The 16,973-nt window shown below is 36.4% G+C and overlaps 1 protein-coding gene across 1 annotated transcript in view; it reads right to left on the reverse strand.

Annotated features, from left to right (window-relative positions):
* LOC107553423 (CD2-associated protein) overlaps positions 1–16,973 on the reverse strand; it is a 56,502-nt gene that overhangs the window by 6,712 nt on the left and 32,817 nt on the right. Inside the window, exons 11-19 of the mRNA XM_016235611.1 lie at positions 12,656–12,692; positions 11,006–11,068; positions 10,898–10,905; positions 9,314–9,387; positions 8,699–8,802; positions 5,809–5,921; positions 4,961–5,041; positions 3,942–4,120; positions 3,701–3,764 (exon numbers count right to left, since the gene is read on the reverse strand). Coding sequence (XP_016091097.1) covers positions 3,701–3,764; positions 3,942–4,120; positions 4,961–5,041; positions 5,809–5,921; positions 8,699–8,802; positions 9,314–9,387; positions 10,898–10,905; positions 11,006–11,068; positions 12,656–12,692 — 723 coding nt within the window. The remainder of the gene's footprint in view (positions 1–3,700; positions 3,765–3,941; positions 4,121–4,960; positions 5,042–5,808; positions 5,922–8,698; positions 8,803–9,313; positions 9,388–10,897; positions 10,906–11,005; positions 11,069–12,655; positions 12,693–16,973) is intronic.

The following is a 16,973-nucleotide window of genomic DNA, read 5'->3' on the forward strand; positions in this document are numbered from 1 at the left end:
AAATGGCAATGTCAAAATGAGAGCCCAAACAGCTGATAAAAAAAAGCATTATGATAATCCACTCAACTCCTGTCTATCAATTAACATATTATGAAAAGCTGCACATTTGTAAGTTTTATCTTTAAACCATTGCTTCTGGCCAAAATAACATATAATACATAACACTTCCTCTATTGAAGAAGTCCATGCCCTGTTGTCCTCTCACATCAAAATCCACAGACATATTTGTTTTGACTGTTTTTGCTTGTAAACGGTGCTTGATCTGTGCATATGTCTTTCCTGATTCAGAGGAGACAACTTGCTCCACTGGAGAAAGCAATATTATGGATAGAGGACTCTGCTGTAAGCAATGGTTTTAAAATGTCTTGATGGATTTGTTTATTACAAACACAGCTTTTAGCTTTACAAGACTGATTGTATTTGTGTGGATTACTTGAGGTTTATTGTGATATTTTTATCAGCTGCTTGGACTCCCATTCTGACGGCACCCATTCACTGCAGAGCATTGATCTCAACCTCAATTCCTGGAGGGCCACAGCTCTGCAGTTTAGCTTCAACCAGCTCCAAATCACACCTGCTTGGAAGTTTCTAGTGATCCCGAAGACCTTGTTTAGCTGGATCAGGTGTGTTTGATTAGGGTTGGAGCTAAACTGCGCAGAGCTGTGGTCCTCCAGGAATTGAGCTTGAGACCAATGCTGCAGAGGATCCATTGGTGAGCAAGTGATGTAATGCTAAATTTCTCCAAATCTGTTTCGATGAAGAAAAACTAATCTACATCTTGGATGGCCTGAGGGTGATTACATTTTCAGTTCATTTTCATTTTCCTGTGAAATATTATTTTAATGTCTAACATAGTACCTTAAGTAAACAGATCATTAAAGAGGAAACATTTTACAATGAAGTTTAAGGGTTAGTTCACCCAAAAATGAAAATGCCCCCATGATTTACTCACCCTCAAGGCATCATAGATGTATATGACTTACTTCTTTCAGATTAATCCAATCAGAGTTTTATTAAAAAATGTCCTGGCTCTTCCATCCTTTATAATGGCTGCGGGTGGGTGTTATTGTTCAACAGTCCAAAAGAAGTCCACTAAAAAGTGCACCCATCCATAATAAAAAGTACCTCACATGGCTCTGGGGGGGGGGGATATCAAAGAAAAATATCTATAAACAGTTTTCTCTAACTTGCGCTAACTGTCGTACGCGCAAGCCGGATGAAGTAGGATGTCGGCGTAGCCTAAGCGCCAGTAAGAATATGCTAGTCTCGCGAGAACCAATGTTTGTTTACAGGAGCAAAGGAAGCAAAGTTTCCTTTCTTTAGTAAAGGAAAACCAGTCTCCTCTTGGCTTATGTTGAAATCCTCCGACATTTTTCTTTACAAATCCTCGTTTTGTAATTCGTGACCAGTGTTTTGTTTTGCTCTCTCCTCTGCGCTTCCGCGTTCGTTACTAATCAAAGCCGCATGCACTACACCAGGGGTTCTCAACCAGGGAGTCACGGCTCATTAGGGGGCCTCAGTGATCCTCCAGGGGAGCCGCGAGATAGCTTAAAATTTATTTAAATATTATCCTATAATTGCTTAATTTCATTATTAATGTGTTAAATTAAAATGATCAAAGCAAGGCCTCTCGTGCTCTATGATTGATTGCTTGGGACTCGGCGCAGAAAGCCTCATTGCACTGTTAAATACAGACTGAATGGTGGCTCAAAACTTCCAACCGCTGCACGTAAACTACATCTCTCGGCTGCATGAAGCAAACCGTTGCGCTAATGTAAAGGTAAAGACGATTAGAGTAATAATAACGAACTTGCGCGTGCCTAATGTATGACACTCCTCAAAGTCAAATATCAAAGTCGTAGGCTACATTAGGAACGCATAAGTTCGCTATTGATTCACACACTATGCACACTCTCGGGGCTCTGATCCCTATTGTATTTTTGCGTGAAATTTCAATATATTTGCATAGTTGTCCAAATTAATGTCCTGTGAGTGTTTTATAATGGATGCTCACCCATAGAGGAGGATCTTGTGAGGCTGAGTGGTTTTTATGCACATATGAGCAACCGACGCGCTCTGACGGAGGAACTGTTTACTGATCCCGTCTTCGTCGAACCACCACCTTCAGATGCGTTTCAACAGATTTAGAATGTATTTGCTGTATTTTTCATTTGTATGGTTATTTTTTTAATGGATACAAACAGTAGATATTCAGTCAGTCCAGTTCAAAGAGACCGGTTTAGTGAGTGGTCTTTTGGCATCTCCCTGTTGTCCTGTTTGGTATGGCAGGTTCACTTATTTAAGAAAAAGTACTCTGAAGTTGTAAAGAATGTCTGAAGTAAAGAATTCAGGAGCTTTAAATCTGTATATGTATATATATATATATATATATGTATATATATATATATATACATACATATATATTATTTTAAAAAGTTTGAATTGAACAGAGGGTTTTCTTTTAAGTTATAATGTATAGCTTTGATTTAAAGTGTGTTTGAATTTTGAGTTTTTTTTAATAACATGCAGTAGAAGAATAATTAGGCAAAACAAATGTTTTGGTTAATAAAAAAGGTTTAAAAATAAACACTTTTCTCTTTGCTGCGGAAGTACAATATAGGAGGAAATGTCAGGCATAGGGGGGCCTTGCAAAATTGACCAGAGAAGGAGGGGGGCCCCGGAGTAAAAAAGGTTGAGAACACCTGCACTACGCCGACGCCCTACATCATCCACTGGAAAGGCACTCTCTCGTGAACGCGCGTACGACAGTTAGCAGAAGCTAGAGAAAACAGTTTATAACATTTTAAATATGGATATTTTTCTTAGACAAATGCATGGATTCGCTACAGGAGGCCTTTATTCATCCTCCAGAGCCGTGTGAGGCACTTTTTTACTATGGATGGATGCACTTTATTGGACTTCTTTTGGACTGTTGAACAATAAAACCCACCACTATTATAACGCTTGGAAGAGTCAGGACATTTTTTATTATAACTCCAATTGGATTCATCTGAAAGAAGAAAATCATATAAACCTAGGATGCCTTGAGGGTGAGTAAATCATGGGCTAATTTTAGGGTGAACTAACCCTTTAACTAAAAAAAACTCAACAAATGGCAAACACCTCAATTTTGAAGAACTATTTTTACATTTTCCAAAATTAAAAAAATAAAATAAAATACTCGCCTGTGTTTTTGGATGCTTAAAATTTAACTGAAATTCAATTTGGAAAAAAAAATGTGTCTTGCTTAAAAAAAAGAAAAAAAAGGTAAATAGTACACAAACTGTGTGGGTTAGGCGGTTTAGAAAATGCCACTAATTAAAGTCAACATTTTTTTATTTCATTTAGGTATATAAATATATGTTAAAAGTGTTATATCCAAAAACATTTCAGATCACCTCAATCCCCACAACCGATGCCTTGGCCTTGTGTGACGCCATATATCTTAGTTGCTAGCAGGTGTGGACCTTAGGTAAAGTACTGTTAGTTTTTATGTTCAGTGAGTGTGAGAAACACACAGCAGGAGACTCTGAGCTGAGTCAGACCCCTTGCGTTCACCCTGCTGAGTGTGGAAGCAAACCCAAGGTATCCTGCCTGCATTTCACTGTCCTCAGAAACAGCACTCTAGACATCCGTTTACATCAAACTAACAGACTCTGACAAGCCGTAAAGACGAACTCTGATTTAAAGATCGATTTACCTGCAGGGCCACCCGTTTGAGTCGTTCATCATCCAGCTCTTTTCGGAGTTCATTGAGCTCTCTCCTACAAAGTTATGAAAGAAGTTACAGAATTACGGAAATCAACCTTTATGTCAAAAGTGATTTCTAAATACTTTATCTACAATGTGGAAACATCTTTTGTGCATTATATTTTATAGACATAACTCGACCAGTACAGAATACCAAAAACCAAGTAGCATGAAACAAAATGATCACTTACGACTGTTGTGTCTTCAGTAACTCTATAGACAGTACTAGCTCCTTCATCTGAGCCTTCAGTTCCTCAAGTTCAGATCCTTTCTCCTCTTCCTTGTCAAGTTTTGGTTTGAGCTCAGGGGTGATATGGGTTGCTGAAATGGTTTTAGGCACCATAGATGGTAAGGGTGATGAGACAGACATCTGCAAGAAAAGCAAAATCCAGCGTATCAATTAGTATGAAAAATACTCAATGCCATGTCTTTAGCAAACAATACAAATGTTAGGTTATGGAAATACTCTTATCTTTTATAAACTTAAGTATTTCCGAACTAGTTCCCTGATAGTCTGTTTTACAAGGATGACCTTGAACCAATCTCTAAAACGTTTCCAGCTGAGACACTGAGGTCATGTTCCTAATTGCTGAAAACTTCTGCTTAGTAATCAAATATTTCTCAGGCTAAAAATGTGAAATATTAATAAACCACTGGTAAAAAGGTCACACAAACTCAGGAGGTGGTCTGAGTTCATTTGTCCACAGAGTGATTCACTTATTATAGTATGCTTTCTTCTCTTTATTTCTTAAAAGAGTGACCTTCAGCTTTGAGCTTTAGGTTAAGCTTTCACATAAGCTTAACCTAAAGAACACTACATAATAAAATAAGTCCTCAGGACTGAAGTCTCATTTAAAAAGAAGAGCCAGACAGTCAGTCGAGATCATATCAGAGATGCTGTTTACCTCACAAACCCTTGAGAATATAATTTCATGGGATGTATTTTCAAGCAGTCACAGTTAATCAGACAGGCATCTTGGGGAATTAAACCTTTTACATATTCTTTCGGTTAGCTATTTAATTACTCTAATTAGATATTGCAGAAAGCCCTCAAGATTCTTGCATTAAGGGATAGGTTCACCCAAAATGTTTAATTCATCATTAAAAGTTATTTAAGTCACCCTTTCTTTGCCCTTTTTTAATAAACTTGTATATAAATCACAGTATCTTCTTTTTTGAATGTGAATTGTTTGCTATATATTTGAGGTACCTTAAACGAATTTTGTGTGGAAGGTGCAACGTCATCCACTTTCTCGATTTTCTCAGCTTTCTCACCGGTCTCCTTGCTCGGCTGCAAGACGTTATAGAGCATGTTATTCAAAAACATGGGAAGAGAAAAGCACAAATAGCACTATACTTCACACACATCCCATCTGGGGTGTCATTGGTAAGGCCTTTTTTGATCCAGACAAAAACACTACCTGATAGCCTTATTATGCCCCCCTACACATAAGAAAATTTGTCTCCATCAAAATACATGTAATAGATTTATTACAAATATATATATTAAAAATAAATGTTAGTGCTTGGCACAAAGAGATTTAGCAGATCCTGGTTTGCTTATCCTGCAGAGCTATGATTATAGGAGCATCTGTGATTTCACACACGACAGTATGTAAACTCAAAAAATACTAACACAAAGAATAACACAACAATATTGTAAAGCAAAAACTTGAACATTTCTTTATTGAAAATTATAAAACAATTATTAAGCTGATTGGCGCATATAGAGAATGTCACCTAATGTTTTATTATTAATATACTATAATCTTTATGAAATTTGATGCATTTTCTTCTAGGTGAAAGTATTTAATTCTTTGTTTTTTATTTTAGTTTTTGAATATTAATGAAAATTGGTGCAATATCTCCAGGTGGAAGGATGGCACTTAATGAATGTGCAAAATTAATGCTTTGATAAAATTTTATTTTAATTAAAATTTGCTAACAAAAAAAAATACATTTTTATGTTATTACCTCAGATATTTTCATTAGTCTTTTAGCATTAAACTGAGAGATCAGAGCCCAAGGGAACTAAGCACAAGTGCGTTTTATACTCACGGAGTGGCCTCTGTGTCCAGGCAGTCTTTTGCCAGGCATCTTTGGTCGCTGTGTGGTAGGGTGGTTTAACTTCTCCGAGGCAGAGGAGACATCGTCAAAACTCATGAGATTAACTACAGGAATAAGACACAAAGAAGACTCAATCATAAGAACAGCCTTCAGTCACACAGTCAAACAAGACCTATCTCAGCTGAATTATAATTTAGAAGTTGTATATGAGCCAAAAAATTAATTTGGAGTTACATAAGTCAATTTAAAAGTCATATGTGGTAATAAAGTAAGTTTGTCTAGATCAAAACCCAACAGTGCAGGACATTACAATTCATTACTGAATGATGATGGTTATACAAAGATTGTGCCAAAGTTTGAAAAATTTCCAATCAATCATCCTGGTATGGTTGTCAGTTTGATATCTTAAGAACTGGCACTAAAAATCCACCTGACAAGACTTTAATATGCCCGCCATTACCTACCTAACAATTTTAACCCATTAGTCACCCTTTGAATGATATCTTAGAGATTGGACACACAAAAAAAACAAGAACCACATGCTCTTGTAAATACTATAAAAAGCAGTGACTATATACAAAAGATTTCCATGAAGTGAAAAATGGCTCATGCTTTCCCATATCCTGAAGTGGCAAAACTGAACTTGATGTTCCCATTCAGTCAGTCACGTTCAACGTTACGTCAGTGACTGACGAATTGGGATCTCGCCCGAGAGCCCAATCACCTTCGAGTGTTAACTAAACAAGCCAATGACAGTTGGCGTGCGTGTTTCGCCACGCGCACCCCGCCCCGCAGCGCGGATATAAAAGGAGAGCGCGTGCAAACGCACATCAGCTTTTCGCTTCGGAGCCGAGCCTTCTTCAAGACGAATCTCCGCGAGTGTTCGAGAGAAACAGCTGGCGTTGGTGTGACGGCGTATCAGCGGGGGTTGCCATTCAGGCTGCTGAAATCTCGGCGGGCTGCAGCTTTCATTCTGTGGTCTTGCCGCGACCTCCCCTGGGCGCTTCAGCGCTCTCTCTAAAAGAGTGTTTCCAAAAATTCTAAAAGAGCTATTTCTAAAAGAGCTTCACGAGCGACGGGCGTCTTTTTAAAGATGGCTTCCCGCTCGTGCGTTTCTGGATGCGGTCGTTTCCTGCCTTCATCTGACGGTCATGATCACTGCCTCTCGTGCTTGGGCTTACAGCACGATTGGGCTCTCGGGCGAGATCCCAATTCGTCAGTCACTGACGTAACGTCTCCGTTCCCTCCTTCAGGGAACGAGGGTTACACAAGTAACCTAGACGTTTTTCTCCTTCTGATAGTGTCTAAAAGGAATCCAGACGCCTGCTGCAGTGACATGCTCATGATCTTTCGAGACAATGTGATTATAGCAGCTTTGGTGCCATTTTGTCAACCTTTGAGACTGAAGCAACATCCTGGTGTTTGTGTCCACAAACAGAGGATCTACTCAAACAGCATACTTTTTTTTTTCAAGAATTCTTGTTTTCTGTTTTTTCTTTTCATCGGTTAGATTTTTTCTAAGCAAATACTTAATTCGTGGCCATAATGTAGTCCTAGCATAAAAGAGAACTAGCCTATTATAAATTTGTTGGCCGTGCTTGTCTGCATGTCATGATCGGGGCTCCGTACAACCGAATATAACCTTAGCCTACCTGTTTATTCATTTATTATGGTATGTTACTAGCTCACCTTTTGCGGCACCATGTTTGCGTAGCACATCCTCGTGCTTTCTGGCAATGTGCCGCTTCAGATTCCAATATTAATCTTTACTAACTCTCCCAGCACTCCCTCTCAGTTTCTTCTCCCTGCTCATTCTTAACTTAGATTTTTTACTTTACATTTATGTATAAGGCTTGCAACTTTGTTGAAACAATATCTGAACTCCATAACTGCTCTACTATTCTCGATCTCGAACAAGCAAATCACCAAACGGCATTCTGGGTTGAGCGAGCAGCACTGAGCGTTTTGAGCGAAAGGCGCTCTGCGCTCTTAAGGAAATATTACCACTCCGCTCCGCTCACATGCTCTGATCCAAGGTGAACATCCTCCATTGTGCTTGTCAGTGCATGTATTTAACATGTAAACATGCTTTTATCTGTCACAGTATTAACAAGTAATGCATAAGAACTAATTTAACACAAACAGTCAGACCTAAGTGAAACTTGTTATCAGAACAAACTTGAGCTGATAGATTAGTTGCACCAATTTATCAGCCAATTTGAACTACATTTCAGTGATTTCAATTTTGCATCAAATGTCTAAAATATGTATAAGAAAAAAAACTGACATCTTTAAAAGTCAAAAAGATTTTTTTGAGATCGCAGATAATTACTAAGGGTCCAATTCAGATTTGAGTAATTTGCACTTTTCAATTGAGGTTTTAATCAAAGAAACCTTTGGATATAACTTGCCAATGACTTCAGAAGAGATCCTTTTTAAACAATTCCCAAAACAACAACAATGTAAAGATGGCACCCAAGGCAACTACTCGCTTCCTTTATCTTTCACAGGTAATTTTAAAATTTTTAACCAGCTCTACAGATCTGGACCACCACCCTCTGTGCAGGAAGAGTAATCCTGCTCCCAGCAAGTGATCCATGGTGCTAATCCACAAACAGAGCTCTGCTACACCCGAACCACAGCAAAAACCATACTCAGTTGTGAAAACCTGGGCATACAAGAACCAAAACCATTCCAAACACTAGCATTATAGCCTCTGTGCCGGTGGTTAAAATATTAATATAATTGCTAACATGTTTTGTTGTTGCATGTGTAAGTAGTGTGATCAGGGTCTATTTGTTTCCTGCTAAACAGTTCTGAACTTTTTTATGGCTTTGTTGCCACATGATGGTCAATACAAACCAAAATCAGAACAACTTACCTATATCTGAATTCTTCTCACTGCTGTCCACAATGGTTTTTGGCTTAATGGGTACAGGTTCGCTCTCTGGTTTTGTTCGTATAATAGGAACTTCTCCATTTTGCCTGTGGGATTTATGAGGAAAAGTTAGAACAATTGCCTGCAATGTCCACTGTCACACTCTAAATGCAAACAAAGGCTGTTCCAGACAGTAAAAAGAATACTAATAAGAAAGCTATTTTTGATTAAAGATGTAAGGTAACACATATACAGTGTCTTTTGCAGAAAGAAAAAAAGTATTGTATGTATCTCACAATGCATTGCAACAAGCTCAGTGTAGCATTGCCATATTGTATCCAATATGGCAAAAACAGCAATACAATACTGGGAAACATTGATTGTTACATATAAATGTATGTATACATTTAAAATACACATTCAGTACACATAAATATACTATATCTGATTTCATTATTTAACAATATACACATATTTGGTTTTTAAATGAAATTTCAATTTAATCAAATATTGTATTAAAAATTAGTAATATTAAATACCAAATATTTTAACTGTGCTACAAATGTACTATGCTTCTAAAACCTACAAATGTATTACGATAAAGCTTATGACACCAACACTTGCTTGGCGGCTGGTGATGGAGTGAGAGGCAAGTCGGGTCGTTTTGTCTGGATGGAAGGACGCAGCAGTCCCTTGTGAAAATATTAATCTTGAAAATTGACAACAGGGCACAGACTATGCAGATCAAGTGCCATTTAACACGGTCAATACCAGCTGAAGGAAACTTTAAATCGCAATTTACGTGTACAACTGTTATTACAACACTGTGTGACATTATTACACTGCCATTCAAAAGTTTAGGGTTGGTAAGATTTTTTATATTTTTAAAAGAAGTCTCTTTTGCTCACCAAGATTGCATATATTTAATCAAAAATACAGTGAACACCGCTATTAATCTTGAAAATTGACAACAGGGCACAGACTATGCAGATCAAGTGCCATTTAACACGGTCAATACCAGCTGAAGGAAACTTTAAAATCGCAATTTACGTGTACAACTGTTATTACAACACTGTGTGACATTATTACACTGCCATTCAAAAGTTTAGGGTTGGTAAGATTTTTTATATTTTTTAAAAGAAGTCTCTTTTGCTCACCAAGATTGCATATATTTAATCAAAAATACAGTGAACACCGTAATATTGTGAAATATTATTACAACTAAACTGATTTCTATTTAGCAATTTTAACCCATTCGTTTTTATTCCTGTGTTAAATATTTATTCCCGTGATGGTAAAACTGAATTTCCATCAGTCATTACTCCAGTCTTTAGTGTTACATCATCCTTCAGAAATAATTGTAATAAGTCAATTTGATGCTTAATAAACATTTTTATAAACCATTGTGCTGCTGTATGTTTTTGTGTAAGCTATGATACAGTTTTTTAAGTAGTGTTTTATTTTTGCATGAATAGAAAGTTCAAATGAATCAGCTTTTCTTTGAAATAATACTTTCTGAAACATGAATAATGTTTTTATTGTCACTTAAGATCAATTTAATACATCCTTGCTGAATAAAATTATTTATTAAATAACAATAAAAAAATAAATATCAAATAAATTATTAATTAAAAAACAAATCAAATACTAACCCAAACTTTTGAACAGCAGTGTTTAAAATGATAACAATAACAAACTAACAGAAATACATTATTTTTTTAAATAATCCATTCGTTAATCTATAATCTACTTAAAAAATCAATTAAAAAAAATCAACAAAGCTGTCTACATTGTGAGGGTTATGAAGTCAGGCTGTTGCTGTGCACAAAGCTTATGGCTTTAGCAATCTAGTTGCATTGTGACGCAGTGCCTGTCTGTAGTGAAGATTGGGTATAAAAGTGAAATGACAGCATTGCAACAGTTCCTGATTGAAAGCATGTATAAATAAGCAAGAAAGATTCTCTCTTATAAAGGCTCTTAAAAAGTGCTTTGAAAACTAATGAATGAATAAAAATAAATCCACAATCAATTAAATTAACACCATGACGATTTTTTAGGGGTATGCTAAAAGTGGACTCCATCCTTAACTATTAATAGGTTGTTAACAGATACTATTTATTTCATATTATCCAATGAAGAACTACACTTGTACACATCAATTTCTGCTTTTTCATTTTTTATGACATTCATTCTTCCTGACACCATTAAAGCTAAATAGAAAAATGTCACAATCATGACAGGCCTGTAGCACCACAGTTGGCAAGAAGAATTTGTGGTATAACAGGAACCGGGCAGCGGGCCCTCTCTTACCTTTATCTTCAGGTCGTGGCTGCGGTTGTTTCTTGTCCGCACTGGGGGCCTCTGGTTTCAGGACTGAGAAATGAAGCATATTGACTGAGTTAATATGTTTTTTTAGATACTACACTGAAGATAGAGCAGCTCTGGACATGGTAGATAAAAGAACAATGTGACTCCTGAGACAGATGTTTAAAGAGAATAGGAAACATACAGTCAATGACTTGCATTTCCTGTGTGGGTTGGAGAGACAGAGCAAATCTTTGCAACCCTCTATGCAAGCTTTCTATAAAGCAATTGGGATGATGCGGTGCCCTTTGATGTATAACAACATCCGCCTTTTTTTTTTGCATGTTTTGCAGACAAAAGCTGAGGGACTGACAACTTCAGCTGCATTATCAGACTTTACATCTGCATCTATTAATATCCCCTTACGTTATTTGATCATACATGTTTGGATATCTTACTAACCTTAAAATTTCATTGATATCTTCAGCAATTTATTGAATGTAAATATGCCGAAATAAAAAAAAGCAATGTTACATAGCTGGTTAGCAAATTAACCAAAATAAAATTATAATGCTATTTTCCAGCAAGTGTGTTTATGAATTTATAGCTGCCATGGAGTTATATTACAGCTGTATTATATTATATTTTGTGTCAAATAAAATAAAACATAAAATTATATTAAACAATTATTCAAATAAACAAACAATTAAATAAAGCAACTTTTTAAAAACTAAATGAAAATAAATGAATATATAACATGTTGCACAGAACATCATTTTTTATGGGATCAGTAAAAATATAATAAAACAAAATAATTATTCTAAATGAATGAATAAAAAAAAAAGATCATTGCTGCAGTTTAAGCTAAAAATAGATCAAGAACTATGAAAGAAGTGTCCAAATTCTTCAATACGCCACCACTGATGTGTGGCAGACATGGGCTGTGTTCAGTGCAATAATTGAATATGCCAGTTTAGCTGGCATCACCTCTAATCTTCTCAGCATACACCAGCAAGCTTCTCTGAAAACCACAGGGGAAGCAGCTCAAATCAATAGCACCAGCAATTATTCACTCACATACTGATGCAGACATATGTTCCCTTCAAGTATCACTATTAAGCACCATCAAATCATGTCAGCTGCCTGTGGCTAATAATAGCAGCTTTTTGCTGGCAGGCAAGTGAAAGATATTTGATGACAATGAGCTTTAAAGGGATATTTCACCAAAATATGTAAATTCTGTCATCTAACCAAATAGCCAACCAAACAGTTGCTGGTCTCCACTGACTTCCATAGTATTTGGGGTATGGTCAATGGAGACCAGACATTGTTTGGTTATTCACATTCTTCAAAATGTCGTCTTCTTTGTTCAACGGAAGAAAGAAACTAATACAGGTTTGAAACAACCTAAATGAGAGCTTATGATGACAATTTTAATTTTCCGATAAACAACCGCCTTAAATTGATCACGGGGCTCTTATTACATATGATTGCTAGAGAGTCATTGAGCATAACCTCAGCAGCCAGAATGCGTATGATGACACTTTTGTTCCTTAGCGGCCTCATAGCAGCTTAAAATGAAAGAGAAGAGTAATGTAATGTAATCAAATTTGTGCAATCAATGAGATGTGAAATGGTATGTTAAAGATATTATACCTGGGGTTTTGGATGGTGGTGGGGGCTTCTTTGGCTTCTGTGGAGAAACAACAATAATAAATAAATAAACCTGCCATTTAAAATCAAATTTAAACCTAGAAATAAATATTTTAGGTCTGTTAAAATTGGGGGAAAATTATATATTGACATTAAATAAAATCAATTGAACAATGCGCTGCATTATTTCTAAGTAAGCAAATATGTGTCGGATCATTCTCAAATCTTGCTGAAGAACACAATCGTCAGATTTTACGCTACTGTCAGCATGAAATGAAATTTCACCCCATTTCTTAATAGAACATTTTCTAAAAGGATTATATAAACTTTAATAGACCTTATTTTAAATAATTCAATTGAAATCAACAACCGATACATAGAACCCAACATTTTTTATTTTTCCATAATCCATTACACATTTCATGCATCTTTTTTCATTAAACCTTTTTCAGATTGTTATTCTGATAATAAACTGCAAATGCCAAAAAAAAACAAAAACATTAAATTAGAAAAAAAAGGGGGGAGGGGATCTTCACCTCACAGGTCAGGCTCCCATAATCCCTTGAGGCTGAATAACAACTAATACAAGTTTCTAAAGAGCTCAAATCGGAACTAAAACAGATGAAACTGCTGAGGTTGGAAATCCCCTAGCCTCCCCTTTGATGGCTCTGGAAGATTTGAGAACTCTTGCAACATATAAATGAATCGCTGCACTGATTACCAGAACAAATCATCTCACATATAATCACAGCAGGAGAGAGTTCAAACAATAATATAGGCCTAGATCAACATATGCAACTGACATAGATATGCATCATTTATGTACATACATGACTTCTTTCATGTAAAGTGTGAGTCTTTTATGTAAATAATTCCAGCATTCACTGAATTGCCCATTTTCCAAAAATAAATTTTCCATTGTTCCCAATAGGACCAAGAACGCGTATCAAGTAAGTAAACAGAACTGAATTTGATTTCATGTTGACATTAAATTAAATGTTTTAGCTCACAAATTCAGATTTTCCTTTCTCCTATTAACAGATTAACAGATGATCATGCCACTATGTACTGGACTTAAGTGTGAGTAGGTTTATGAATATCATCATGAGGGAGAAGACAATCTTAATGGATATCTGTTTTATAAGCATATAGAGAGAGACTCCAGCAGCTACATTGTGGCTTATTTTCTTTTTAGTATAAGTAAAAGTATTTCTTTCTAGTATAGTTGTTGCTGCAGGGGCAAGAAGTGGCGTTCCAATTATTATACATTTAGAGAGAAAATGAGCAAGAACTGTTAAAATAAAAAACAAAAAATAGCCACGCAATTTGGAACTAAATAACTGTCAAGTCCTGCTCCTTTCACAGTTAAAAGATTCAGATCATCAAACTAATTTTAATATTACACAAAGATAATGCAAGTAAATACAAAATGCAGTTTTTAAATGAGGATTTCATTTATTAAGGGAAAAAAGCTGTCCAAACCTACCTGACCCTTTGTGAAAAATTTATTAATCCTGTTAAATCATTAAAGAACTGTGATTGACCACATTATTTTAGAAAGCGGAGTTAAATTTCACTAGCCAAACCCAAGCCTGATTATTTCCAGACCTGTTGAATAGAGAAATCACTTAAATAGAACCTGTCTGACAAAGTGAAGCATGCTTAAAAGGGCAATACACCATGCCGCGATCTAAAGAAATTCAAGACCAGATGAGAAACAAAATAGTTGACATGTATCAGTCTGGAAAGGGTTATAAAGCCATTTCTAAGGCTTTGGGACTCCAGTGAACCACGCTCAGAGCCATTATCCACAAATGGAGAAAGCTTGGAACAGTGGTGAACCTTCCCAGGAGTGGCCAGCCTACCAAAATTACTCCAAGAGCGCAACGATGACTCATCCAGGTAAAAAAAAAACCAGAACAACATCTAAAGAACTGCAGGCCTCACTTGCCTCAATTAAGGTCAGTGTTCATGATTCAACAATAAGAAAGAGACTGGGAAAACCATCCATCCATCGCCACGCCATCCATGGGAGAGTTCCCAGGCAAAAGCCATTGCTGACCAAAAAGAACACAAAGACTCATCTCACATTTGCCAAAAAATATCTTGATTATCCCAAAGACTTTTGGGCAAATATTCTGTGGACTCCTTTTTGGAAGGTGTGTGTCCCGTTACATCTGGCGTAAAACCAACACAGCATTTCATAAAAAGAACATCATACCAACAGTCAAACATGGTGGTGGTAGTGTGATGGTCTGGGGCTGCTTTGCAGCTTCAGGACCTAGACGACTTGGCATAATTGATGGCATGAATTCTGCGCTCTATCAGAAAATCCTGAAGGAGAATGTCTGGCCGCCAGTTTGTGACCTCAAGCTCAAGCGCACTTGGGTTATGCAGCAGGACAATGACCCCAAACACACCAGCAAGTCCACCTCTGAATGGCTCAAGAAAACCAACATTAAGGTTTTGGAGTGGCCAAATCAAAGTCTGGACTTAAATACGATTGAGATGATGTAGCATGACCTTAAACAGTCCTTTCATGCTCGAAAACCCTCTAATGTTGCTGAATTAAAACAATACTCCAAAGAAGAGTGGGCCAAAGTTCCTCCACAGCGATGTGAAAGACTTATTGCCAGTTATCGCAAATGTCTGATTGCAGTTGTTGCTGCAAAGAGTGACACAACCAGTTATCAGATTTAGGGGGCAATTACTTTTACACGTAGTGCCAGGCAGGTTTGGACAGCTTTTTTCCCTTAATAAATGAAATCATCATTTCAAAACTGCATTTTGTATTTATGCAGTTTTGAAACTGTATAAACCGTATGAAACTGAGCACAACTGTATATACATACACATTTACAGGTACATCTCAAAAAATTTTAATATCAGGCCAAAAAAAGGCCAATATTCTTTTTCACTTTTTCAGATCTCCAGACAGCTCAAATAACCGCAGTTCACAATTTAGAAGAAATTAGACTAAGACAGTCTGTAACCAACACTATCTATGAAGAATTGTGTTTGGGGCCACAGAGAGGCAAAACAATTTCCTCTCCTTCAACATCAGAGACATACCTGGAAATCAAGGGCTGACGGGTTAATATTCAATCACTCATGGCACACAGTGAAAAACAGTCAAACAGCAGACTGGATCTTTTTGTTCAAATTTAAAATGTAAAAAAAGAAAAAAAAAAGTTTTACAATGATTAAAAAATAAACTTCCAGTTTAACACTGAGGCTGATGTGTTTGTGCTATTTGATCATTTATATATTATTTCGATCACAATATAAATGCATTAATAATAATAACGATAATAATGCCTTCCTGTAAATGCCCTCCTTCCCTTCACATACAGAGATCAATGCCTCATTATCAGACAGGATGCTTACAGGATAAAGGATTGATCATGGGCTCCTTGGAGTCGGTTGGAGGAATGAACACTTTCACATTTTCATGAACTGCTCGCTGACCTCCACAACCCATCACATGAGCTTCAGCTCATCACATTCTCACTGCAGCAGCACAAAGACCAATTCACCAATAAAGTTGAAAATGAACAGATTAAAGAAAAAAAAAGAAAAAGAAAAAACACTTGTGCCCAAAGCATATCAACCCATAAACTGATTCAGTGTACGGGTATGAGGCTTCACAGAATTTTCCTGGAAAATAGAGGTGGCAGAGCATAACTTTTGCCTGAACAAGCCCTCTGTTTGTTCTCTAGACATGGTAGCTGGTGCTTTGAACAAATAATCTGCTTCTCACAATAAAAAGGGCCTGTTGTTCCAGAGTTTTCCAAAATGTGATTAAACATGCACCCTCAGGGTAAACCTGAAGACCCCAAAGCTAGAATGAAGCCATGTTTGTAAAACATATGGTGATAAGTGGCAATTATTGATTTAAACGCTTCTTTCAAGCTCAAATTCCCAACAATGAACCAAAAAATAAATAAAATAAATAAATGGTAACCTGATATTGTCTGGAGTGTTGTTGACTTTGGTCCATAAAAGTCTTTGATTAAAATGTTTAGTAAAGAGCTTTCACTGAGAAGCAGGGCTGGGAGACAGAGCTAAAAAATACTGAGACACAATTGACAATTTGTTTCTCATGATCTTAAAATCTTTTGATCTAGCTTTTGATGACTTTATTATAGTAAACACAAACAATGAGAAGGTGTGCCCAACTTTTCAATGCTAGTGTATATGTTGTAATGTATGCATTTATCTATAAAAACATTCGTCTTAAAATTCTCAAAAATAATTAAAACATGGAAAGAATTCAAAAATAGTTATATATATATATATATATATATATATATTTTTTTTT

The sequence above is a fragment of the Sinocyclocheilus grahami genome, unplaced genomic scaffold (genome assembly GCF_001515645.1).
Source record: "Sinocyclocheilus grahami isolate Dianchi unplaced genomic scaffold, SAMN03320097.WGS_v1.1 scaffold473.1, whole genome shotgun sequence".
NCBI lineage: Eukaryota > Metazoa > Chordata > Actinopteri > Cypriniformes > Cyprinidae > Sinocyclocheilus > Sinocyclocheilus grahami.